At 36.1% G+C, this 25,835-nt stretch overlaps 1 protein-coding gene and 1 long non-coding RNA gene across 2 annotated transcripts; both read left to right on the top strand.

Moving 5' to 3' along the window:
- The first annotated feature begins 13,780 nt into the window (after positions 1–13,780).
- LOC136817050 (uncharacterized) lies at positions 13,781–18,363 on the top strand. Its single transcript, XM_067073394.1, has 2 exons — positions 13,781–13,853; positions 14,925–18,363. The coding sequence occupies exon 2, from the start codon at positions 14,929–14,931 to the stop codon at positions 18,361–18,363; it is 3,435 nt and encodes a 1,144-aa protein (XP_066929495.1). The 5' UTR covers positions 13,781–13,853; positions 14,925–14,928.
- Positions 18,364–18,698: 335 nt separating this feature from the next.
- On the top strand, positions 18,699–20,817 carry LOC136817045 (uncharacterized). The gene is made up of 3 exons (XR_010848014.1): positions 18,699–19,038; positions 19,311–19,376; positions 19,743–20,817. It is a non-coding gene; the product is annotated as an uncharacterized lncRNA (long non-coding RNA).
- The last annotated feature ends 5,018 nt before the right edge of the window (positions 20,818–25,835 follow it).

Below are 25,835 nucleotides of genomic sequence, written 5' to 3'. Positions count from 1 at the left end.
CTTTTTCCCTGTTACTCTCAATTCAGACCAAAATAAAAAACAAGCACGCCAGAAGAGCCAAGAAAGAGAACCATATGGAAGTTGGAGGAAATGGTTGAATTCTTACCTGTATTCCATTGTTCACTGGTGTTTTGTTCTTAATATTTGGTTTCTTTGCTCAAAGAAATGTAAGTATTGTCCATGATAATAATAACTCTCTGTTTTCCATTTTTCATTTACGCATGTCAAGTAAAACATTCATAAGAAAATTAATAAAAGAATGAAGTGTTTGTTTAAAGTACAATGAAAATAAGCGAATAATATTTAAATTAATGATGTTTGAGTTATTATTTTATTTTGAAAAAAAAACCACCACGATAATTACACAAGGTGAGTGTGACCGAGGAAAGGCCGAAAAATAAATCAAATTTAGTGAGTTTGCGTTCACCGTATCGAGTACTTCCGTTTTCTTTTTTTTGCCTTACCACCACCGCCGCAGAACGAAAGTGATCGAAACTTCTAGAACATTCTCGAGTATTTTAAATATAGACGTGCGCATTCGTTAAGATAAAATCTAGCGTTTTGTTTAATGATTCCAGTCCGCAAGTTCTAGGTAAGCGTAACCAAGCATTTGTAAACATTGCTCGTTTTTAAATGGCGGTTTTATTTCAGCTTGCTGTGAGGCAGCTTTGGTTGTTTGTGTGAAATAGGTGTTGATAGGTTGATTTAGTCGTGTGCGACAGATTATCAGTTACTAAAGTCTGTCTCAGGATAATTTGCCGGCTGAGACAAAAATGGTTGTAACTTTTGATAAAATTCGAATCAAAGTTGCGATTTTGTGTTCATTGAAAAGATTTTTGTGAGTGGAATATTATCAAGCAAAAAAATTCGAAAAATAAAGAAAAATTAAAATTGAAAATGAAGAATAAAAAAATTGACTTCCACTTGTAGAAATGTGGTATGATTACCATTTTCACTACACAGGAGTGATTCCTCAATCTTAGATCATCATCACTGTGAAAAAAAATTTCAAAAATATTCATTCGATTAAAAGATATAGAGCAAAAATTATTGCTGATTGACTCTATAAAGTAGTAAAAAATGACAAAAAACAGCCTATTGTCAATCAACCAATAACAAACTTTGTGTGATATCTTTTGACAACCAAAGCCGAATTTCCCAAAAAGTGATTTTTTTAGAAAACTCTGTGCTGGGAAGTTTTTGGAAGATCGAGTTGGATCCACGCTTTTCTTTTATAAAAATATGAAGATGCAATAAAGATCTGTAGATGAAGATTGAAATTGACTTTTCCAATGAAAAATGTCTGACAACTGAACCCAAAAACTAGCAGAAACAATCAAAAATGAAAAAAGTACGACAAAAAGTTTTTGTTTTAAAAAATGGTACACTAAAAATCAAATCCTAGAAATAATTCGAATCAAATACTCGAAATTGCAACCATCAATGTTGAATATCCTAAAAATAAAAGCAAAATTTTAAACCTTTTCAGAACCTCCCCCCGTTTATTATATTTTGAGAAAAAAATTCGGAACCCCCCCCCCCCATTTATACAGACCCCTCCCCGTTTATTCAGAACCTTAGAGTAAATAACCATATCCATCCGACATACAAAGTATAAAAGATGAATCCAATAAAATGAGAAATTCTATACCAATATTGTAAGGGTATAAAAGTAGCTCAGTTCATACTGTACTTAAATAAGAATATTCATGATGACAAAATTGACCAAAAAATTAAGATTATGCTAAGAATACCACCATCATGGAATTTGGCAACTGAACCTAACAATGCCATTCTTTAGAGAATTTTATCTGTTAATTGCCAATTATTTTCCAGCAATGCTTAAAATTTCACAAAAATGGTCTAGATCCTAACCAAAGAATACGTTAAGAATATTTCAGGATTTCTCAAACAATTAACCCTTTTAAGTGCCACGGTCATTTTTTCTAAGTTTTTTAAAGAAAATCGCTAGTTCAAACTTTAAAGGCTTATATCTCCGGAACTAGAAAGAGTTATAAGCTCGTTTATAGTCCGTTGGATAGCTTAGAGTCTCCTCTTTCTTTTGGGCGCCTTCAGCGCCGCCTGATTAAGAAAGGGCGGGATTAGCGGCGCCTAAGGGGGGTAGGTATGGGAAATTAAAGCAGTCAGGCACGCTACGCGGACATGCCTGAATGATAGTAAGGTGCCCAGTGGTAAAACTTCAAATTGATTCGCTGGAGGACAGAATCAAGTAAATCAAGGCCAAATTTGGAGGTTCTTGGCTCACTCGTTGACCAAAAATGGTGAAAGAACGATCAAAATCTTTAAAGAGTGGATTTTTGTCAAATTTTGGCATTTTTTTTGACTTTTTAGCTTAAAATCTCGCTGAAAAGACTCACTTTTGATCTTCTTTTTTTTCCTTGACCATGAAGCCCAATTCATTTCCTACAAGTTAAACCAAAAGTGACGATTTTTAACTCAAACTGGGCATTACAGGAGTGCTTCACTCTCCTACATAGGCCATGTCTGATATATACGACATTAGCACTTAAAGGGTTAAGAATATCCATGATGAAATGGAAAAACACCATTCTTATGAAAAGGTTTGTAATAGGTGTAAGTGTGATGATGAGGTTTTTATGACTGCTACCTACAATTTTTTTAAAGCTAGTTTGACACCTCCTTCTCACAGACCCACTGGTCACCCCCAGTGGAAAATTATATTCTTTTTTTCTTCCCGCTGAAAATAACATGATAAGCCAATCCCCACTGCGAAATATTGCGCTATTCTTTCCATCCCCACTGAATTTTCTGGCTCGAATACAATGGAGTTCAAATCCCCAGCAATAAAAAACATGGGAATATTAATCCCCATCGAGTTATAGTCCCTTATTTTTACCCCGACTGGCTGAAATCCTACCGGGTCTTTGAGAAGGGGCTCTGTAGTTTGTTCTGCTTTCATTATGATAATGTGCTCAAGTTAAGGCTAACATAGTTCTAATTGATGATTGGTTTGTTGTGATATATTTTTTTCTATTATTATTTATAAGATGTTACACGAACAGATATACAAACAGCAAAGGTTCCTAGCCTCCCGCAAAAAGTAGACTCTAAATTATACCGCCAGGAGGAAGGAACCAAAAAAATAAAGTTATTGACAGATAATGAACAAGTGTAATACAAACAAGACGACTCAGAGTCGAAAATTTCGCATAGTATTTGATTATTCATAGATGAAATAATCATATTAAAAACGACCGGGGAGTACTAGAGTTGGAGAATGTCAATCAGACCTGAGAAAATCTGGCTCTAACAGAGAATAAAGTTACCCTTACAGAGACAAGGCGAAAATGTGACTCTTAGAGCACATTTTCAAAAAAAATTTCCAACCTTCTAGAGGTTTTTATGACTTTTCAAGTTTTTCGTACCTTAAATAATTCAGAAACTTGGGAAGGTCAAAAACCAAACCTGGCACCTATTTATGCCTAAGTATCCCCCCTTCAACATTAATAGAATGCAATAAATAGAACGGGGCTAGAGCTTTATTGTCACCCAAATGTGAACTGTCCCAGTGTGGCCAAGTTACATATCAATATCATACGAATATCTTTGACTATTTACAAAAATATTACATAAACAAAAAACATAGTTTCTCAATATTTCAACATTTTAGTCATATAGATTGTTATATATCATTCCAATTCTAACGGTACATAACTTTCTACTTTAACCCTTTGAGTGCCAGGGTCCTTTTTTCAAAGTTTTTTTTTAAAAAATCGCTAGTTCAAACTTTAAGGGCTTATATCTCCTGATCTAGAAGGAATTAGAAGCTCGTATATAGCTCGTTGGATAGCTTAGAGTCTCTTCTTTCTTTTGGGCGCCTTCGGCGCCGCCTGATTTAGGAAGGGCGTGGTGGGCGGCGGTCAGGGGGGGGATAGGTTAGGGAATTAAAGCAGTCAGGCCCGCTGCGCGGACCTGACTGAACTGATGAAAAGGTGCCCAGTGGTAAAATTTCAAATCAATTCACTAGAAGACAGAATAAAGTAAAACAGGGCCAAATTTGGAGGTTCTTGGATCACTCGTTGACCAAAAATAGTCAAAAAACGGTCAGAATCTCAAAAAAGTGAACTTTTGTCAATTTTTTGCATTTTTTTGACTTTTTTGCTTAAAATTTCGCTGGAAAGACTCACTTTTGAATTTTTTTTTGCTTGACCATAAAGGACAATCTAATTCCTACGAGTTCGACCAAAAATAACGATTTCTAACTCAAACTGGGCATTACAGGAGGGCTTCGCCCTCCTATATAGCCCATGTCGTATATATACGACATCGGCACTTAAAGGGTTAACATAACTTGGTGCTGAGAATTAGTTTGAAAGATAATTAAAGTATCTACATACTTTTGAGACGACAGACTTTAATCCCTTTTCAGGGTAAAATTTTTTGAAATTTCCCTCAAAATTTGGTATTTTCTCAAATTTTACACCCTTACAGTGCATTTTTTCCCACTTGCTCACAAATCGACCCTTACAGTGCACTGTAAAACCTACCCTTAAGGGCCGCACATCCGGTAGGTCACTTACCTGGAGTGCCCCCCCCCCCCGGGATTGACTAGTAGGAAATCGATTTTGGAGCAGGTCGATCAAATTTGATTGACTTCTATTTATTTTTTTTGATCAATAACCAATCAATTTGTTCCAATATTCGATAGGTAATGAACCCTATTAGAAAATTTTGAGTATTGATCATTGATTGGATGATTGATTAAACTTGCAACCGTTAAATAATGAATCTGGATTGATCATCTTAGAGCCAATCATTGAATAATCGATCAACTAATGTAATCAAGCCTTCCTTAATGTCATAATTAGCATAACATTATCAAATACCTATCAATTACTGTACGTTGGTCTAATGTCAACATCCCCCTTCTAATTTCGACAACCTTCTTTAAAGATAGGGATAATTGCAAAGTCAGAATCGCTGATGGAAACCATTTTTCTTTGCTTAGCTATCAGAGAGGAAAATACCTTTTGTCTATAAGTGATCCCAACTTTCCTATTATTCCTATCTCTAAGGAAGGGTGTCGGAATTAGAAGAGGGATGTCGACATTAGACCAACTTACGGTACCAGAACCAATCGATTGATTTGTTATCGATGTGTCATCGAAAGAAAATGAATCAATTGTTTTGAATGGGAGTCTGGCACTGTATAAAAAAGTTTGTCTTTTGTGTTATATATCTGTTCAATCCCAAAACTCAAACCCATTGTACAGTGTTCAATCAAAGTTGATACAAATTTTCCAGTAAGATTTTGATATAGACTTCAAGGGGGGGCTCATGGTTGGCGGAGGAGCGGAATCGGCCCTTTTTTCGGACTGAGAGGCGGCATTTGGCGAAAATTTGACGGAATTACGGAAATTGGGTTCTCTGACGGAGACGGAAACTTAGACAATTTTAGTGCGGAAAAACGGAACTTAGCAAAAAAAATTGCGGAATTTCGGAATTGGTAAAAGATATTCAAAATTTGCGGAATTTTCGACAAAAATATTTAATTTCAAAGGAATTTTCGGTGACGGAATTTTGGTTCAATTTAAGACGGTTTGACGGAAATTGGAGAAAAAATTAGCGGAGTTGCGGAATCGGGTACCCCCTGAAACCCCCCCCCCCCCTTCAACAACAGTCTTGCCGTTTTCCCTCGCATTCATTTGGGTTGACCCGGGTGAAGGCTTAATCACTTTCCAAGTGAACCGCTGTGAGTGGGAATCCCAAACTTTGACGCCTGCGTAGCAACCAAGGTCCAATGACCACTATCCCACGAAGCGACAATCCAACATGCCAGACTCTCAATCGATACAATTGATAATTTTTTCCAATCGATGACTAATCAATAAATAATCAATGGATTGGATATCGTTTGATTTCGATAATTGATAGACAATCGATAATCAAGATTTTACGGGAAGCTCGACTGTCTATCAATTGTAATTGTGATAGATTTTCCATCGATTTATTATAAAGATGTTCGATTGATCACAATTGACAGCCAATCGAGTCCAATCCATTAAAAACTAATCTATTATCAGTTAGAATAGTCTCGATTATCGAAGTCGATCGACATCCAATCAATCAGTTGGTTATAAATTAGTCATCGATTGACATTGACTCTGGAAAATGACAATTAACACATCGCACCTACCTACAACCTAGTTAACAAAAGGTAACTTCTATCACTTATAGATTGACACCCCCTGCTATGAATTCCTCTCTGAAATACTAAGTAAACAATAATCTTTCTTACAACACAACCTAATCAAATATCAATAAATAATTCTACCTGTAAAAATGAAGATCATAGACCATGGCCAGATACCTCAAAACGTTTCACTTTTTTTCAAAATGTCGGTGAATAAACTTTTGATATCTTTCTTGGTCAACTTGAGGGTGCTGATTCCGATTTTCAATGTTACCAAGCTTGAAAACCCGCAGTTATTGCGTAATTTGCGATTTTTTGCGATTTTAGGCAAAATTGTAAGCCCTGAAAATTCATGATTTTTTTCAAAAGTTATAGACGATTTTATGGTCAAAAATTGATTGAAAACAGGGAATTTTCCCACAATCTGCATAATTTATGCAAAATTATGGCACTTTTTTACCACAAAAACGCCCATACGTAGACCTGGTATATGACGAACCGTTTTTCCATTGTTTTCAAGAAGCTGTTTTTCCATATCTTTACATTCCTCTGGGTATAGGTACCATCAAGTTTGTTTTTCAATACTTTTATTAATGAGCAGGTATCAGAACTGTAAAGGAAAATAGGCTCGATAGCAGATTTGAAAACTTTGACATGTATGTTTTACAGAAAAATAATTTGATTCCATTTTTCAAACTAGACTATGTTTTTGTTCAATAGTGCGGTTGTTTGACCAAAATTGGGCCAAACCGGTGAGGCAATTCACAAAAGTTGAGATTTTGGCGCCCCTTTCGAAAACCAAATACCTATGTGAATATTACGGGAGCGAAATGAGTAACTCGTGAATATTCGTCAGCAGAAATCAACAAAATACGAAATTTTGCAATAAAGTCAGCAAAATTTCAGAAATTTTTTTTTCAAAATGATCCTTTAATGATGGGCAACTTGGGTCAAAATTTCATGTTTACACTTATACTAAGTTTTGCTGACGTCGGCATTTTTTAGTTTTTGCCTAAGACATTTTTTTGGTGTAAAATTAATTTTTTAACAGTGATTTCTGGAATTCTGCATCCTAATACGCTTGTTTAAAGGTATAAATGAATATGTCTAAGGTTCCCATTTTTTTGCGCCCAACTTAAGGCTTTTGTGACATGCCATAGTAAGTTACGTGAGAAAAACATTTTTGGGTATTTTTTCTCTTTTTGGCTGAAAATAGCTTATTATAAGCTGGAAAAAGCAAAGGCGCACCGAAATTAGTAATTAGTTCACCCTCTGGTATTTCGCTCCTCCCCCACCCAAAAAACAACAACAAAAAACTCGACTACAGGGGGGGGCATTGCAGTTTCTCGCCGAGCGTGAACTTGTATAAAGATAAAATCTGAGTTAATCTCAAAACACAGACTTGTAGTCCAGTAAAATTAAATTTTTACCTTCAAAAGGTTGAAATTTGAGTCCTAGAACTACCACCGCATTCGATTTTGGGTCATTTTATGGCGACGTCAATTCTTAAGTACAAGCGCCTACAAACTACGGTGTTTTCACTGAAATTAAGTTGTGTTTGCTTATATTGCGAACTCACCATGTGCTAACAGACCTCACTACCAAGCGTGAACTTTTTTTTACCTTATACTTCTTACCTTTAGATTTTTACCTTCAAAAAAATTATATATGCTGTTGAAATTTGAGTACTAGAACCACCAATAGAAAACTTTTTCAGCCATTTTATGGTGACGTCAATTCTTAAGTACAAGCGCCTACAAACTACGGTGAGCACTACAGCTTTCACTGAAATTAAGCTGTGGAGAAATACTGTAAGGATTTTATCGCGTGTGTCTCAATCACATCAAAATGTTATGCTCAAGTAGATAATATAATTTTTATTCTACAAGGTGTCCCGAAAAAAAGTATCGATTCGAAACACAACAATGAGTAGAACGTTGTTGCGTCTGTTTAACAAAATGCAAGAAAATATATACCAACACAATAATTGTTTTTACAACAGTAATCTTACTATACTAAATGAGTTTTATGAAAAATGTGTGTAACGCAAGATGGTAGCTGAGCTGTTATTCTCAAATTTTGCCAGGGGGTTGATTCGAGTATGAAAGAGGGATTTCGTGCAGTTTTAAGACAAAAAATCTTATTGTCTTTCAAAAAAGCAGTTGATGATACGTCGTGGTTTTAATCTAATGTTTATAATCTCATGGTTTGGATTGAATTATCGTGAAATTCTGGATAAATTACCGTAGGTCAAATTTCGAAATGCTTTAAATTTCCCTCCTTGCACTCGGGAAATTTCAAAATATTTCAAAATTGACCTCTAGACAGGTACGAGCCGGGAAGTATCTTATCCATTTGGTGGACTAACTTTCTTGGGGTTTTTCTTGTTCCTTATGGTAATAAGAATATTTTAAGCTTCTGGGTCACCTGGATTTCTCACCTGGGTATCCATAATGGCGGATTTTTGGTCATGTGACCCCCGTAGGCAAAACTGAAAATTCTTCCAACCCAAATATAGGCTTATCATATATCAATCGATCGGAAATTTGATACTGATTAATTTTGAGATAGAAAGTTGGGTCTGAAAACTTTCCTATCTTGGGATAAAAATCACTTTCGTTTTCTCAGGTTTGGCTGCAGTTGTAGGCGGGCTTTCATGGAGATCTCAAGAAATAAGCTTTTAAACATATCAAAACTTTATTTGCTCTTAGAAAAGGCATTAAAAATTGTTTTTGCAAATTTTCAATAGGTTTGCAGTAAAAATGTGTATTTTACAGACGAGAGTGCAATTTCCTTACCGTCGAAAAAAGATATCTTTCTCTCAAAATTGGCCTTTTTGTCTGAAATGAATGAGTGAAATGATTCTCAATAAGGTTTAGAGCCACTCGATTCTTCATATCAAACTCAGAGAGGTACCTGGGGAATATATAAGGGCTAAATGTGTCTGTTCAGCACTTTATAAGCATGTTTTTGGACAGAGATTTTATCCAAAAAACGGTGAAATTTCCAAGCTATTACTCAAAGATTTAACAAAGTTCCTCATTGTATCTCGACATTAAACAAAGTTGAACCTTCTATTCTTTAGTTTGACAAATGCAAAGAATTAAGAATACATGTAAATCGTTATGTGTATTTTATAGACCAGAATTAAGTAATTCTAGGTGGTTATTTTGCCCTAAAATGTTTAGACTTACCACGGAAAAACCCGAGCCGTGGCTCCCCATCGGAGCTTTTTTGAAGGGGTGCCGGGGAGCAAGGGGCACCAAAAGAGATTTTTTTAAACGCCCCAATCTTAAAAATTATAACTTTATGCGCCTTAAATTGCACCCAGGACCAATTTTGCTGGGATAATTTTAAATTACTTTCAATTTTTTTCGCTCGCAATAAAGTTAATTGGTAACTTCTTTGCAATATACAATCAGTCACAAAATACTTGGCACAAAAGGGAAATTACCCAGGAAGTTTTGAAACCACAATCGATTTGTGAGTGCTCTAAAGTAGGTTCGAAGGGTAGAGTTTCAGCTCTGAGTTTTAACGGATCCAAAAGTTCAAAAATGGTCCGGTAGGGCTTCAAATATAGCCTAGAAACCAATAAATCCATCCCAGATCGAAATAATCGATGAACTCAAGTTGAAGGCCTGAAATTGACATTCTCGCTCGAACTTCAATTTTCGAAAAATGGTAAAATAGCCAAAAGTGCCAATATATTATGGCACTGATTGTAGCTAATTTACAAGTTTTTTTTTGTGTACAATATAGCATTATTAAATGAAAATCTAACTGCGCCCCAGGACCAATTTGCTGACAACAATATTGACATAAAACATCAATTTTTTTGCTCGTTTCGCTCGCATTATACATTGCTTCTTTAAGTTTCTTGTCACTCTAGCAAGTGTCAAATTTGTCTATTTTTATTTAGTGATTTAGGGTATCTTGGTAGTTGATTTTCAAATATTTTTTAGTCGGCCCCAACCATGCTGGGGCTTGTGTTTCCCTTTTCCATTCATCACAGATATATCTACTCTTATCCAGTAAATATTTCCTTCCTCGTTAAGGCAAATGAATTAGTAAAAGTTTAGAAACTGGTGCAACTGGTGGGTGGGGGCGTCATTTCTAAAAAATTGACTTTGGCCCCTCCAGAAAAATTTTCCCACAACGCCACTGCCTACATCTTTATTATTCATGCATGTAACGAGATTTAGAGGGCTCGAAATCTGTGTAGCCTGTCTTTGAGACTTCCAGAAGCGCTTAGAACTTCCACAACTGCGTAGTTACTAAAGCATAAAATTTTGATGAAAATAGTCTGGTTTTGAGTCCATTAAGCCTGGATAGCCTTGTATGCGCGAGACGTCAGACTTACTTTGCAAATATTTCTAGCACAGTCGCTGAACGGCCTGTAGAGTTTCTGTCCACGCAACGGCCCTCGCATGTTTAGGGTTGGTCCAAGCAAAGTAACATTTACTTTGCATTAAGTGAAACACAGCACCGAGTTAAGTCGTCTTAAATGGGATAAACTTTCGCAGGGATTAAATTTCGCGGGGACTTAATTTCGCGGGTGGCACTATTGGGTGGCAATATTTTCACGATTTTGTGATTTTTACTGTCAAATCGTGCATGTTGGTTGTTGAAATACACATTATTTGCACCTCTTTGATGCAAGTAAACATTCAAATAGTATTTATTTGACATATTTTGAGTTTTGTTTAGAAATATTTCGCGGATCAGGCCCTTCCAAATTTCCATTGGGACTTAATTTCGCGGATTTTCGCGGATGATACCCAAATCCGCGAAATCCGTGAAATTTAATCCCCGCGAAATTAAATCCCCGCGAAAGTTTATCCCATTAAAGTTGGTACACTGCGCCTTAACATGGGATAAATCGTAACTGGACGTCTATCTTTCCATTGTGTCTTTGAAGTGACCTTCGTTGTCGCCTGTATTTTAAAATTGGTATAAAAAATCCGACAATATTCCATCACAATGCTATTTCTTTGAATTACTTGGGTAAAATAATTGATAGAGCTTGAAAATTACTTTTAAGTCATAAAGAAATTATGGTCAAATTTTTTTATACGCTGAAATGGAGAATTTCAATTGCGTGTATACTTTTGAATCAACTTTGTCATTCCAATTAGTTTTTTATTGACTTGAAAAAAAATAGTATGCCAAAGTTGAGAGCATGTGTCATAAGAATATCATAACTTGAATCCCATACTCTATAAAGTTATTTCATACTTTTGAGTCAAAATTTAGAAAAATTAGTCGGAGTTTTGACAAATGACGATGATTTCGCATCTGTCAGTCAGAGAAAGACTTCTGCATTAACACGCATCTTTTAGACCACATGTAGTTAATTCCCGTGATAAACAATTAGAAATGGATCGGTAAGGGTGGTACAGTCAATTTTCGTGAATTTTTGAAAATTGACTTTTTCGATTTTTCCTTTTTGACCTTTTCGATATTTTCGATTTTGGATTATTTCGATCTTATCAGTTAGGGTCAGGGTTGGAGCTCGAAACATTGCGTCATTATTTAGATGATCTGTAATGTGTAGAAGAGGCTTTCTGGGGGAAATTGTATACTCTTCGGAATAGGACCTTTCTCCCTCTCCTGTCATCTTTGTCATCATATAGATAAAATACTTGAGAAGAGTAGAACAACAGAGACTTTTCTCGAAGTTTTGACGTTGTTGGCAAGGTCTTCCCAAGGTAGATCATCAAGATTTATTGTTTCATTTTATGTTTTAAACGAGGCGGCAACGAAGCTAGCAGTGCTTTCTACAAAAATACGAAAGAGAAGGATGTCCAGTCGTTTATATGTTCATGTTCTGACGAAACCACAGAGATTAAATGATTCTAGAGCCTTAAAAACTCACGAGGGGAAAGGAAAATGGAATCACCATCAGCAAGCCATGTCCGAAACAAATAAAAATTTTGAAATTAAGATTTCCTAATATTATACTTAGATTTTTGTAAGAAAACGAGGATAATTTTGACATGTAGTGTAAGAGGAAAAGGGAAGCATTATTTTATGTGGCTTCTTCAACTAGATGAAGGCGTTGTGTTTCATTCATGTAGTGAAAGGGGATATACGGTGATGCATTGGACCATTGTACACCCCTTATAATTGCAACAGTAACCAGAATAGCCCCAAGCAGGTTCACAAATATAGCTCCATCACTAGGCTTCCATTACAATGGTCTAGGCTTATCGCCTCTCGAAGCCATATTATGCTGACGCTTTGTGGCCCTACATACAACACAGATTCTAAGCCCTCTAAATCTCGTTACATGCATGATAAAGGGATAAAGGGATTGGCGCGTTTTGACGGATAAAGCTCAGTAAATTCTCAAGTTCGGGTGGTTCTGTAGTAATCCAAAGCGTTTTAGGACAAGACAAGCTCCTAGAAGCACTTAAATCTAGTCCGTAAAATACACACTGCAACGATTTACATTATTCATAATTCTGTGCAATCTAAAGAACAGAAGGTTCTCGTTTAATGTTGAGATGCAATGAGAGAATTTTTCATCAATTGTTTGGAAATACCGTTTGCGTGTTTTCGGGATCATGTCTTGCCGTAAATCATACTTATAAAGTGCTGACTGGACAAATTTAGCCCTTATTTTGTTGCTAAGTACGCCTTTGAGTGAGATTACGAAGAAGTATTGTCTCTAATCCCTATTGAAAAACATTGCACTAATTCATTTCAGACAAAAAGGCCAATTTTGAGAGAAAAAGTTCTTTTTTTGACGGTAAGGAAGTTGTAAGTCTGGTCTGTAAAATACACATTTTTACTGCAAATTTATTAAAAAATTTGCACAAACAATTTTTAATACCTTTTCTAGGAGCACATAAAGTTTTAATATGTTTAAAGGCATATTTCTTGAGATATGACTAAAAGAATTGCCTCACTCCATGAAAGCCCGCCGAAGCCCGCCTACAACTGCAGCCAAACTTGAGAAAACGAAAGTGATTTATATCCCGAGATAGGAAAGTTTTCAGACCCAACTTTCTATCTCAAAATTAATCAGTATCAGATTTCCGATCGATTGATATATGATAAGCCTATATTTGGGTTGGAAGAATTTTCAGTTTTGCCTACGGGGGTCACATGACCAAAAATCCGCCATTATGGATACCCAGGTGAGAAATCCAGGTGGCCCAGAAGCTTAAAATATTCTTATTACCATAAGGAACAAGAAAAACCCCAAGAAAGTTAGTCCACCAAATGGATAAGATACTTCCCGGCTCGTACCTCTCTATTTGTTTCGATTCTATTTTGTGCTCTTCTTTGTTCATCAGTGTTTTGATTTTCTTCTCTAAATGACACAACCTTTTGTCGAAATCGAATCTATTAATTTCTTCGTTCGGATGTACTTTCTTTACTGTATGACTTTCTTCTCCGTCAATCATTTTTACCTTTTCTATCAGCTTTGGTGAGATAATGATTATTCTTGGTTTTTTTATATCTCAATCTATGTAACAAAGATCCTTTTTTTATTTGTCTGTGCCTAAAATACCGAGCTATTCTTCGGAATACCGCTGTTTTTTACGAGGCGTGCATAATCAATCCGAATACATATTAAAATATTTTCATATTTGTTATAGATATCCAGGATAATTGCGAATATCCCGGCGAAAGAACGGTGAAAGAACTTGAGAGCATCAAAACAAGAAAGGTAACGATATTATTCATTACATTTCTTCTTAGCCTTATCATGTTTATATAAAGTTTTTCTAACGTCCATTGAGATAATTTTTAACGAATCTACATTTAAATTTATGAGAATCAGCAAAAAATAAAGTAATTCTTGGATTCCCAAGTCAATTTAATGATGTCAATTAGTTTTTTTAGATATTAGTTTTTCACGAAGCTTTATTAACCCTGACCGCAGTAGTCAGTGGCGTGGTGGCAGGGGGGCCAGGGGGGCCAGGCCCCCCCCCAGCGGAGCCCTTTTGAGAAGGGGCGCCCAAAAATAAGGGACGCCAAGAAGGATTTTTCAGGCGCCCATATCGAAAGATTGACAAATGAAAAAACAAAAATGGCGCCCATCATCACCTCAAAAACTCAAAATTTTCTGGCTCGCTTCGCTCGCACACTCCCTTTTTTGTGTTCATAATGAGCGTATAGAGAGGGGCGCCAAAAACAAAAAATCTTTAAAAAGGGCGCCATATTTGCCCTGGCCACCCCAGAGAAATTTTCCCACCACGCCACTGGCAGTAGTGCCATCACGTTCATCTGCTAAGACCATTTTCAGACGTCACGGTTTCGTATCGCCCCGAAACGAAACAGTTCCAAAACACTTTACATTCAAAACGTCAAAAAAAAAAAGATCGAAACGGTTTCGCTCTTCTATTTTCATTGGAACGGTATTGCTCAATATCATTGCTCTGAAAAGATCAAAAATCAGTATGAACACTTTCTTTCCTTGATTAACACCATACGGGAGCGATACAAAAGCGTAACATCCAAACATGGTCAAACAAAATAATTACTACACTGCTATACTCAGTGCCTAATCAACCTATTTTAGTTCGTTGGTCTGCGCAGTGAATGTAATTTCATGAAATACATGAAACAAAAATAAATACATTAGTCTGAATCACATACCTCTACAAAAATGCAGGTAGCCAGGTAGTAAGGAGTATGAATTCGTCAGTGGATGCCAGCAGCCTAGAAAGACATGAGAAAAGGGATGAAATTCAATACTAATGAATATACGTAGCCATTTAAAATTGTTTATTTTCAGGACGATGGAGGTGAAACCAGAATTGGTGGCTACTGAAGATGAAATACGTTATTACAAATGTCAAAAATTACGCGGAAAGTTTGACGAGAAACTTCAGGAGAAAGTATTTGATGAAATGAAGACTGAAGATCCTCAGGAAATCTACAAATTCTTTCAAACCAAGATAAAGCAAATCCTAAAATGTAGGAAGAAAGGAGCCATCAATGTTAACCAGTTTAACCTTCTCCTACCATCGAACGGCGAGACAAATATTAAACTGTTCGATACAAGCTTGCTGATTTTTGTACTGACAGAGTTCTTCAATAGCGAACATCACGTTCTGCAGAAAATCCGAAACTGGTTGCAACATAAAACACCACCTGAACTCGACGAGCAACAATTTAGCGATATCTTTGATGCAGTCGAGAAACCTTTGATGGATTTAGGAGTACCAAAGGAGAATTTGGAAAGAATCAAGAAAATGAGAGTGATGGATGCTGAAGCGAAAAGATTGCTGAAAATCAAATCCTTCAATTACAACTGTCAACCTCCTGTTGCCAACCATCACCATCGTGAAGAAGTTATTGATAACATCCATGCAGCAATGCTTCTACAACATGCAGATGACACAAAGTTTGGAGTTGTTGTCAGTGGATTACCAGGTTGCGGAAAATCTGAAGCAGCTAAGGTCTACTGGAAGACCTTCCAAAAGAATTATTACGAGGACGCAGTCTGTTGGGTGAATTGTAATGACTATAGGTCTATGCTGAGATCCTTTGAAAATATTGCTGACCGATGCGGAATCAACATCAAAAAACCAGACGGATCGTACAGAAAGTTAGAGGAGATTGCAGACCTTGTGTACAGGTTCTTTAGTACGGAGCAAGAAGAAAACATTCCAAGGAAAGTTCTATTCATCTTCGATAACGCTGATGACCAAAACAACGTTGGTAAATTCATTCCAACGGCAAACTATGATGCAATACACATGTTGATCACATCACAATGCAAAGTATGGGATCCACGTTTCCGAGTTATCAAGCTAGATGTTTTCACAGTTGAAGAATCTCAAATCTTTCTCAAACAAAATATCAAACGAGATGAAACAGAATCCACGACCAAGCAGCTCTATGAAATGTTCGGATGTCATCCTTTAGGTATGCAACAAGCAGTATCCTACATTAACGAGCATGGCATTAATATAGAAACTTACATTATCGAGTTTAAAAAGAGACAAAAGGAGTACATGTCAATGGAATCGGATCAGATCGGAAGAGCGACCGTTTACACCACCTTATCGTTAGCTTACGAGAGAATCGAGAACGAAGGTGATAGCGCCATTATCCAGCTAATCAACATCATTGCATATCTAGATGGAAGAGATATCAAGAAAGGTCTCTTACTCAAATGTGTCAATGACGACGTATCAACCTTGAACGACATACTCCATTTTTTATCAAAATATTCAATCATTAATATCCCATTGTCAGATAGCAACATTTCGTATGCTGAACAGCAACTAACGTGTCATTCCTTGACCCAAGCATTCTTGAAAATTCACCAAATTGATAAACGTGAAGAAATAATACAAAGGGTTGGAGCAGTTTTCATCGAAGATCTTAAGAGATGTAGAAATGAGACCCTGAAGATGGATGGATATTTCTGGTATCAGCATTTCCATCATATTTGCAATAGTGGTCAAGATAATGCACTCTTAATGGAATTCAAAGAAGATCAATTATTGCTGATTGATTTATTCAAAACTAACGGAGACATTCAGAGACTTCAATTTTTTATCGAACAGATTTTAAAAAATTTACTTGAAAAACATGATGATGACCACCTATTAGTGTTACAAACGCAACACAATATTGCGTTCTGCTTACAACAAACCGGTAAAACGAAAGAAGCTCTCCAAATCTACCGACAAGTGGAACAGAAGAAGCTGACAACACTTGGCAGTGATCATCCAGATGTGTTGATAACGCAACACAATATTGCGCATTGCTTACATAAAACCGGTCAAACGAACGAAGCTCTCGAAATTTTCCGACAAGTGGAAAAGAAGCAGATGACAACACTTGGCAGTGATGATCCAGATGTGTTGATGACGCAACACAATATTGCGAAATGCTTACAAGTAACCGGTAAAACGAAAGAAGCTCTCGAAATTTACCGACGAGTGGAACAGAAGAAGCTGACAACACTTGGCAGTGATCATCCATATGTGTTGACAACGCAAAACAATATTGCACAGTGCTTACAACAAACCGGTCATACGAAAGAAGCTCTCGAAATTTACCGACGAGTTGAACAGAAGTGGCTGACAACACTTGGCAGTGATCATCCAGATGTGTTGACAACGCAACACGATCGATACAACAAAAAGAAAGAAGCTCTCGAAATTTACCGACGAGTTGAACAGAAGTGGCTGACAACACTTGGCAGTGATCATCCAGATGTGTTGACAACGCAACACGATATTGCGCAATGCTTACAACAAACCGGTCACACGAAAGAAGCTCTCGAAATTTACCGACGAGTTGAACAGAAGCGGCTGACAACACTTGGCAGTGATCATCCAGATGTGTTGACAACGCAACACGATATTGCGCAATGCTTACAAGAAACCGGTCAAACGAAAGAAGCTCTCGAAATTTTCCGACAAGTGGAACAGAAGGAGTTGACAACACTTAGCAATGATCATCCAAGTGTGTTGATAACGCAACACAATATTGCGAAATGCTTACAAGTAACCGGTAAAACGAAAGAAGCTCTCGAAATTTTCCGACAAGTGGAACAAAAGGAGTTGATAACACTTGGCAGTGATCATCCAGATGTGTTGACAACGCAACACGATATTGCGCAATGCTTACAAGAAACCGGTCAAACGAAAGAAGCTCTCGAAATTTTCCGACAAGTGGAACAAAAGGAGTTGACAACACTTAGCACTGATCATCCAAGTGTGTTGATAACGCAACCCAATATTGCGAAATGCTTACAAGTAACCGGTAAAACAAAAGAAGCTCTCGAAATTTACCGACGAGTTGAAAAGAAGCAGCTGACAACATTTGGCAGTGATCATCAAAGTGTGTTGACAACGCAACACAATATTGCGCAATGCTTACAAGAAACCGGTCAAACAAAAGAAGCTCTCGAAATTTTCCGACAAGTGGAACAAAAGGAGTTGACAACACTTAGCACTGATCATCCAAGTGTGTTGATAACGCAACACAATATTGCGAAATGCTTACAAGTAACCGGTAAAACAAAAGAAGCTCTCGAAATTTACCGACGAGTTGAAAAGAAGCAGCTGACAACATTTGGCAGTGATCATCAAAGTGTGTTGACAACGCAACACAATATTGCGCAATGCTTACAAGAAACCGGTCAAACAAAAGAAGCTCTCGAAATTTTCGACGAACACAGAAGCATGACAACAGTGATCATCCTGTGTTGATAACGCAAACACAAATATGCGCAATGCTTACGAAACGGAAACAAAGAAGCTCTCGAAATTTACCGACGAGTTGAAAAGAAGCAGCTGACAACATTTGGCAGTGATCATCAAAGTGTGTTGACAACGCAACACAATATTGCGCAATGCTTACAAGAAACCGGTCAAACAAAAGAAGCTCTCGAAATTTTCCGACGAGTGGAACAGAAGCAGATGACAACACTTGGCAGTGATCATCCAAGTGTGTTGATAACGCAACACAATATTGCGCAATGCTTACAAGAAAGGTTCGGTCTCAAGCAAAGCTCTCGAAATTTTCCACCGATGGAACCAGATGACAACATTTGGCACTGATCATCCAAGTGTGTTGATAACGCAAAAGCATATCGCAGATTCTTTAGTAGATATTGAGCAGAAGGAGGAAGCCGTTGTCATTTACAAACAGGTCGCGTCAAAACAATTGAAGATTCTTGGTGAACAACACCCAAGCTTACTCATCACGAAACACAATTTAGCTTTTTGCTTATACGAAATGGGACGAATTGAAGAAGCTTTGGAGATATTTAGAGAAGTGGAGCAAGTGGAAATGACAACACTTGACGAAAACCATCCATCATTGGTGAACACCAAGAAGTTTATCGAAATGTGCTTGGAAGATTTGAGATCAAGTAATAAAAGGTTAGTGGAGGTCTTATTCAGATTTTTTGGTAATATCTTATATACCAAGAAAGGTTCTGTAATGATGTCATCCATTGAATTCAAATTCAAATTATATGGAAAAGGATTTTTAAGCATTTTGCGCAGTTTTACTTTTCTTGAATTAGGTTCAAATTTTCGTTTTAACGTGACGAGCCCTGCGGAAGTATGCTCATGGCAGAATGTTCAAATGATGGACAGTCTCTGTAAAATTCGACAATCAAATAATGAATAAATTATCTGTTTTCTTTCAGCGTCATGAGCACCAGTGAGCACCGTTGTGTTCTTACATGAGCCTGGAAGAAGTTAATGCTATACACGTAAGATAAAATCTTATTATTAATGTATTGGGGACATTTATTAAACAAATTTAGATCATGTCGTTCGAAACTGTTTTCCATAACTATACCCATCTGTCACAGACCCGCTGAGACCCACTCAAAAATTTGGTCAAAATTTGGTCCCAAAATATAAATTACAATTTCAGCCCCACTGGAAAATTGACTTTGCATTTCATCCCCATTGGGATTATAATATAAATATTATCCATGCTCTGGGAAAAAGTTTCACCAGGGCTGTGAGACAGGTGTGTATAATTATAAATTCTTGCTTACTGTAGTTCAAAACCTCCATCGTCCAATTTTTCTGAACTATTTGACGATTTTACTAAAAATTTTTTGTTTCAGAACTTTCCATCACTGCCACGCTTTATGCAGTATTTCAAAGAACAGCACGAATAATTGGATGGCTGCACAACTAATTCGATAAATGAACGAACAAAAGTATACTTTACCTGAAAGGTTTTGTTATTGTGGTATAAAGACTTTTCACCTCTTCACAAAGAAATGAAAATTTCAAAATATCAAAATGTGATAAAAGGTAAAATTAAAGTGAAGATAATCATGAACGACGAAGAAGACAATAGGCTTCAACGAAGTAGCAACGACATTGTTCATCTAAGATGTCAACTGTAGTTTCTATGCCGCTTCAAACGGTATTTTGATGGAGCATTTTTATGTTGAAAAACTTTCAATGCCAAATAAATTGATGATCAAAATGGAAGGTTTCATTAATCTGAAAAAAGCTGTCTGATTCAGATTCGTTAAATGAAACTAATAATGAAAAAAAAATTAACATTTTCTACATTTTTATATATTAAGTAACATTTTAAACTTGTAATGTATTCTGAAATTATATAATATAATTTGGTTAATATTTCGGTAAGAAGGACACTCTCATGTTGAAAGTTCTTGGTATCAGGGAACTTTTTATGCATGTATCTCTTACAATAGAATTACGATAGAATTCAGTCGGTCTGTGGATGATCAGTATTTCCCGCCGTCTCTTGATTGTTGAATTATTCTTGATTCATCCATTTTTGGGATCGTCCAGATTTTCTAAGAGCACTGCCGATTATACTTATATTAGGCCGTGGCCAGTGGATGGTTAAATGTTCAAAAATAAAGAGAAAAAAAGTATTACTTCGAATGACGCCCGGGCGTTTATTCGAGGGGGCGTTTATTAAATAATCTTTAATCAAGGTCAATTTATTGAAGTGAATGGCAACCTTTTTTGCGTTTTCGTTGTTTTTTTTTTCAATTCGAATCTCTGACTATAGAGATCTAAAAATAGATCAAATTGAGTTTGAATTTAATACTGAAATACTTAAGGCGTACAAACTATCGCGGGCAGAAACTTTCACGAGGTCGAAAAATCGCGAAATTTACGACATTTACTTTCGCGAATTTGTGGAAAAAACTTTTTTCGCGAGCATAAACTTTCGCAAATTGTCCTGTTAAGAATTTTCAAAGATATTTATACTTTCGCGAAAAAGGCCAAAATTCGCAAATTATCAACACATACTCAAGTTTTCACTCCATGATTCTCCCTTACAGCTAATTGTTTCAAATCAATAAGGAAGTCTTAAAGAAATTTTAAAACAGTTTCATAGTATAGTATATCAATATATAATCTTTTATTATCAAATTGTAATTTTTGTATCATTTTATTAGACATACATATACATACATATATCAGTCAATAATAGAGACTAGTTTATTTTCCGATACTCGGAGTTTCGTGCCGTTTCAGGCAGTCTTCAGTCAGATTTAAAAAAATATCATACATACTGTATATCTGGTGGAAATAAACATTCTTAACTATCTATCAATTGAAGTTAATCAAAAGTTGACTTTCTCTTCAAATGTGGACTGAACTTTTCTGAAGGTGGGTCCACCAAAATTGAGCCAAACTGGGGAGGCGATTTTTCACGAATTCTTTGGGGTGTTTTTTCTTTTTTGGCTGAAAACTGTTTTCTAAGGTGTAAAAAAACAAAGGGGCGCTGAAACTGCTAATCGGAGACGCCTTTTGCTCCCCTTGTCTCTCTGCTCCCCCTGCCACCACACTACGCTACATACCAGTTGATACCCCTTAAAACCACATACCCCTTAAAACCTACAAACTTGGGTTTTGGGCTCTCTTAACCACCACCAACTTAATTCAATATTGTATAATTCAATTTTTTACAATCTTTAATATAGGTACTTTCATAAAATATCTAATTTCAAGAATTTTAATTATCGTAAAGTGTCGTAAAATTCGAAGTTTTCAAAGTTTTATCAAAAATCCCTTCAAAAAATCATGTTCTTCTGACCTAGAGATTACACAAATGAAGTTAAGGTCATAAAACCTACACTTTTTAGGTACCTAATGGTAGGTACGAAAAATCATTTTCTTCTCCATGGTTACACCCCAAAGAAATCGTAAGAGCCTCAAAGTTCTATTTTAAAGCTCATTTATGGTAGTGGCCAATTAGGTCTGAAAACGACTTTCTCAAAACATGGTCATAGTCATTGAGTTTAAAGCCCGAAGAGCTAGAGGAGAATCTTTAACCTTTCTTAGGCAAGAAAAAGTGAAGCCTTAAAATATATGCCGTGTTTTTTATGACGCATTGAATCTAGTAATTCCTTTGTTTTCAAGTGATATTTTTTTCAAAATTAAGCGGTAAATTTTAGTTTCAATCTGTCCTTTGTGTAAAAACCAGGTGGATCGCTCAAGGCCACGCAACTTTGGTAGGATTTGTTGGCTTCAAATCCTACCAAAGAGATTGACTTCTAGCCTTCGGCTTCTACTTCATTGGTCATATTGCATACCAAAATGTCACAAATTTGATGGAGATTTAGAAAAACATTAGTAACATATACATAAAAAATGAAGTGAATAAAAGTTTTGACCCTTCAAAGCCGTTTTTTGACAAATATACAGGTGCAATTGCATTATGGGCATGAAATCCTGAAAAATACGAATATTGTTTTGGGGAATGGATTTCTAGCAACTATTTAATCAATTGAATCAAGGTTCAGCATTTGAATTGCAAAGGTCGCCTCGCCTTTTACCCTAATTCTGCTGTATTAGCCTCCTTTTCAAAAATATTCCATCCAGGTCATTTTCATTCCAACCCCACCGCTTATTATGTTTTACGAATTTTTCAACTTATTCCACCCCCCCCCCCCACTTATTAGGTACCCGAGAGTATATGATTTACTTTTAACCTTAACTTTGTGAGTAAAATCTTAAACCCTTCCAGACTTTTATATTTAACATGCTGCGCACCAATAGCCCCTATGTTGTAGTAGGCGTAGTAGTGTAGTGGTTATCAACCTTGAATTCCGTCTGGGAGGTCAGGGTGCGATTCCCAATCGGTGCTATGATTCACTTGGCATGTGAATGTACCTTCGCCCGGGTCGACCCATGCCTTGTGAGGGGAACTGGGATAAAAGAGTATGGGGAGTATGCCAGGCATTGCATATGGTGTGGTGAAGATATACTCATAGGTTCAACACCTGCGAAAGTTTGAGTATCGTCGTCTGTACACCATAACTCTGTCGTGTCGCGAGTGCAGGATGAGAAGTGTCTGGTAAGCGTGGTAATTTTCCTATCCGAGGGGTATCTTTTCAGGGCTATAGCCTATTCCGGATGGTTCGGAGAGTTGGTTCACTTCTCTCTCTTTTTTTCATAGCTGACATGGGGTGGGGTAACTGATTTTTCTCTTTTGAACTTGGATATTCAAGTTGGATTCACTTATTTCATTCTTTAGCACGCACCGCTACAATCTATGTTTTTTTTTCCAAAATTGAATAAACCTAATACTGCAAACAACTTCTGGCTAGCCAATGTCGAGAGTGAACAGTTTCCTGGTTAGAGATTGGTTAAGAAATTTAACAATGTAATCAAGATAAAATGTAACTGATTAAAAAATTGATTAATTGCATAGAGTGAAAATTGCGTTTAATACAATTCAAACAAAATTTACTTTGATTTGTTCGAATACATTTAAACGAATCAAACAGTGAAAATTCGATTGAACGCAGCTTGGGAAGCAAAGAAAATCTTAGCGAAATATTCATCAGCATCTTAATCTTAGTTATTTTTCACGAATAACTGAGCTATTTTGTTTGAAATGTATTCAAATACATTTTTTGATTCAATTCGCGTGTCGCATAGAATTAGAATACGGATTGAAAACGCGGAAGAATTTTAAGAAAATGAAGAAGAATAAAAAAGCAAAATTCTAACTGAATCTTTTCTCGTGGAAAATTTGCAAGAGAAAAACAACGCAGAATTTTTGAATGGTTTATAAATATGGAATGAAGAATGTATAGAAGAAGAACTTTTTGTAAAGAAATAAAGGTGGTCGATGCACGTTTTTTATTAAACATGAATTCAAATAGTGTTAATGCTCTGTTTTCTCAACCAATGCTGAATATTATAATATAATCTCCAAATGGAAAAGATCGCACTATGGTAATATTGTGGAAGACCTTCAGATGAAAGAGAGTATAGAAGTAAAAATTTAAGATTGGATAGACTTGGATTCTTCGCATTGGGAGTTGCTTGGAAAAAAAATCAAATTTTTAGAATTTAAAATGCTTGATCGACAAGAGAGATAATGGATCCTCAATATTATACAGTGAAAATAATTACAACGATACATTATAGGTTTGTATAACGTCCTGTGTTTTAGTGTGAATCAAACGGTAGCATCGCTTCTTAATCTGTTCATTTTTGACATTTTTGTGTATTTTTCTTAAGAAAATGTTCTTTATTAAAAAAAGACCATTATATGCTTCGTAAATACCATGCTAACAACCAAGGTATTGGATAAATTAATTTGGCGTATTTTTGTAAATATTGGATGCCTTTACACGCTTTTTTTATAACAATACACTTTTTAAGAATGTCCATGATAAAGATGCCTAAAAAATTAAGAATAATGCTAAGAATATGACTAGTTTTCATAGCATTCCATATTATGTATTTGGATAATTTTTTAGTATCGCTCACAGTGAAGCTGGAAGTTGCTAAAATACACACATTTTTTACAAGAATGGTGTAACTCCATTTCATCATGGATATTCTTAACTTTTTTAAGAAAATCATCCTAAAATATTCTTAAAGCATTCTTAGGTTAGGATCCTGATTGCTAGATTTAACATTTATTACATACGTCTCAAGCATAAAATGGCATATTTGTGAAAGGAGTGAGCCTTGCTTGGGGGTAATTGACAATTTTTAGTTGAAAATGCTCTAAAAATGACATTCTTAGCTTGAGGAGCACAATTCCATGATGGTGATATTCTTAGGATATTCTTAATTTTTCTTATAAAGTGTATTCTTATAAAAAAAGCGTGTATACACACTTTTTACAAGAATGGTGTTTTCCCATTTTAATGGATATTCTGTTTGGGTAATTTTTTGTGAAAGTACTGGGCTATACTGGGGATAATTGGCAATTTACACTCTGATGTACTGTGAAAAGATATTCTCTAGAAATGGCATTCTAATGATATATTATTAGCATATTTTTGGTCAATTTCATGAATATTCTTATTAAAAAATCTGATATTGTGTAATGAAAATAACATTGAAGGGTTATATTGTTAAATTTCCTCACAATAAGATGATTTGAAATAATGATATAGTATAGTAACACGGTACATTTCATGCTGGTCTCTACCAAAGACTAATCCTCTTTTCTCAAGATGGTCGCTATTTAATCTTTAACCAGTCGTCTTTAGTTCTGAAGCCCTTGTAGTGTGTAGCGATTTCAAGTTTTTTTAAATATATGAGGTCGAGCAGATTGAGCAGAAAAGATACATACACACTTTGGTTTCTCAAGGCTGAAATCCAAGCAACTTAAGGGTCAAAGTAGCAAAGAATACCTTATTTTTGCCTTAAAAAAAATAGAACACCCCTTCTCACAGACCCACTAGGAACCCATCCCACTGGAAAAATTGTCCAAAATATCGTCCCGGTGGGAAATTATTCTCCAATTTTTGTCCCCACTGATAATAATCAAATGAGCCAATCCTCACTGCAAAACATTATGCTATTTTTCCCATCCCCACTGTATTTTCTGACTTGAAAACAAAGAAGTAAAATCCCCAGCCATAAAGAATTTGGGAATATCCATCCCCATCGAGTTTCAGTCTGTTATTTTCATCCCCACTGGATGAAATTCTACCGGGTCTGTGAGAACGCGAGAAGGGGGTGTATTAGAACAAGATAGTGGGAATGGCCCTGTCCCCTGTAAGTGGAATTATTTCCCACAAGGGAGTTGAAAGTTTCTATCGAAGTTCAAATGGGTTTTGGAGTGCACTTTTTATGATTCAATTCCCAACGGGGATAAGCATTGAGCACTTTCCCTGTGGAGTTAAAATTTCAAAGAATCTTTCTCCCGTGGAAGTCTGTTCGGCCAATTTTTACAGTAGGCGAAATGT

Source organism: Clytia hemisphaerica, unplaced genomic scaffold, assembly GCF_902728285.1.
Source record: "Clytia hemisphaerica strain Z4C2 unplaced genomic scaffold, Clytia hemisphaerica genome assembly, whole genome shotgun sequence".
Lineage (NCBI taxonomy): Eukaryota > Metazoa > Cnidaria > Hydrozoa > Leptothecata > Clytiidae > Clytia > Clytia hemisphaerica.
This window is presented reverse-complemented; position numbering and strand designations above follow the sequence as displayed.

Excerpts from the sequence above, each read along its gene's own strand:
- LOC136817050 (XM_067073394.1), top strand. The coding sequence starts at position 14,929 with ATGGAGGTGAAACCAGAATTGGTGGCTACTGAAGATGAAATACGTTAT.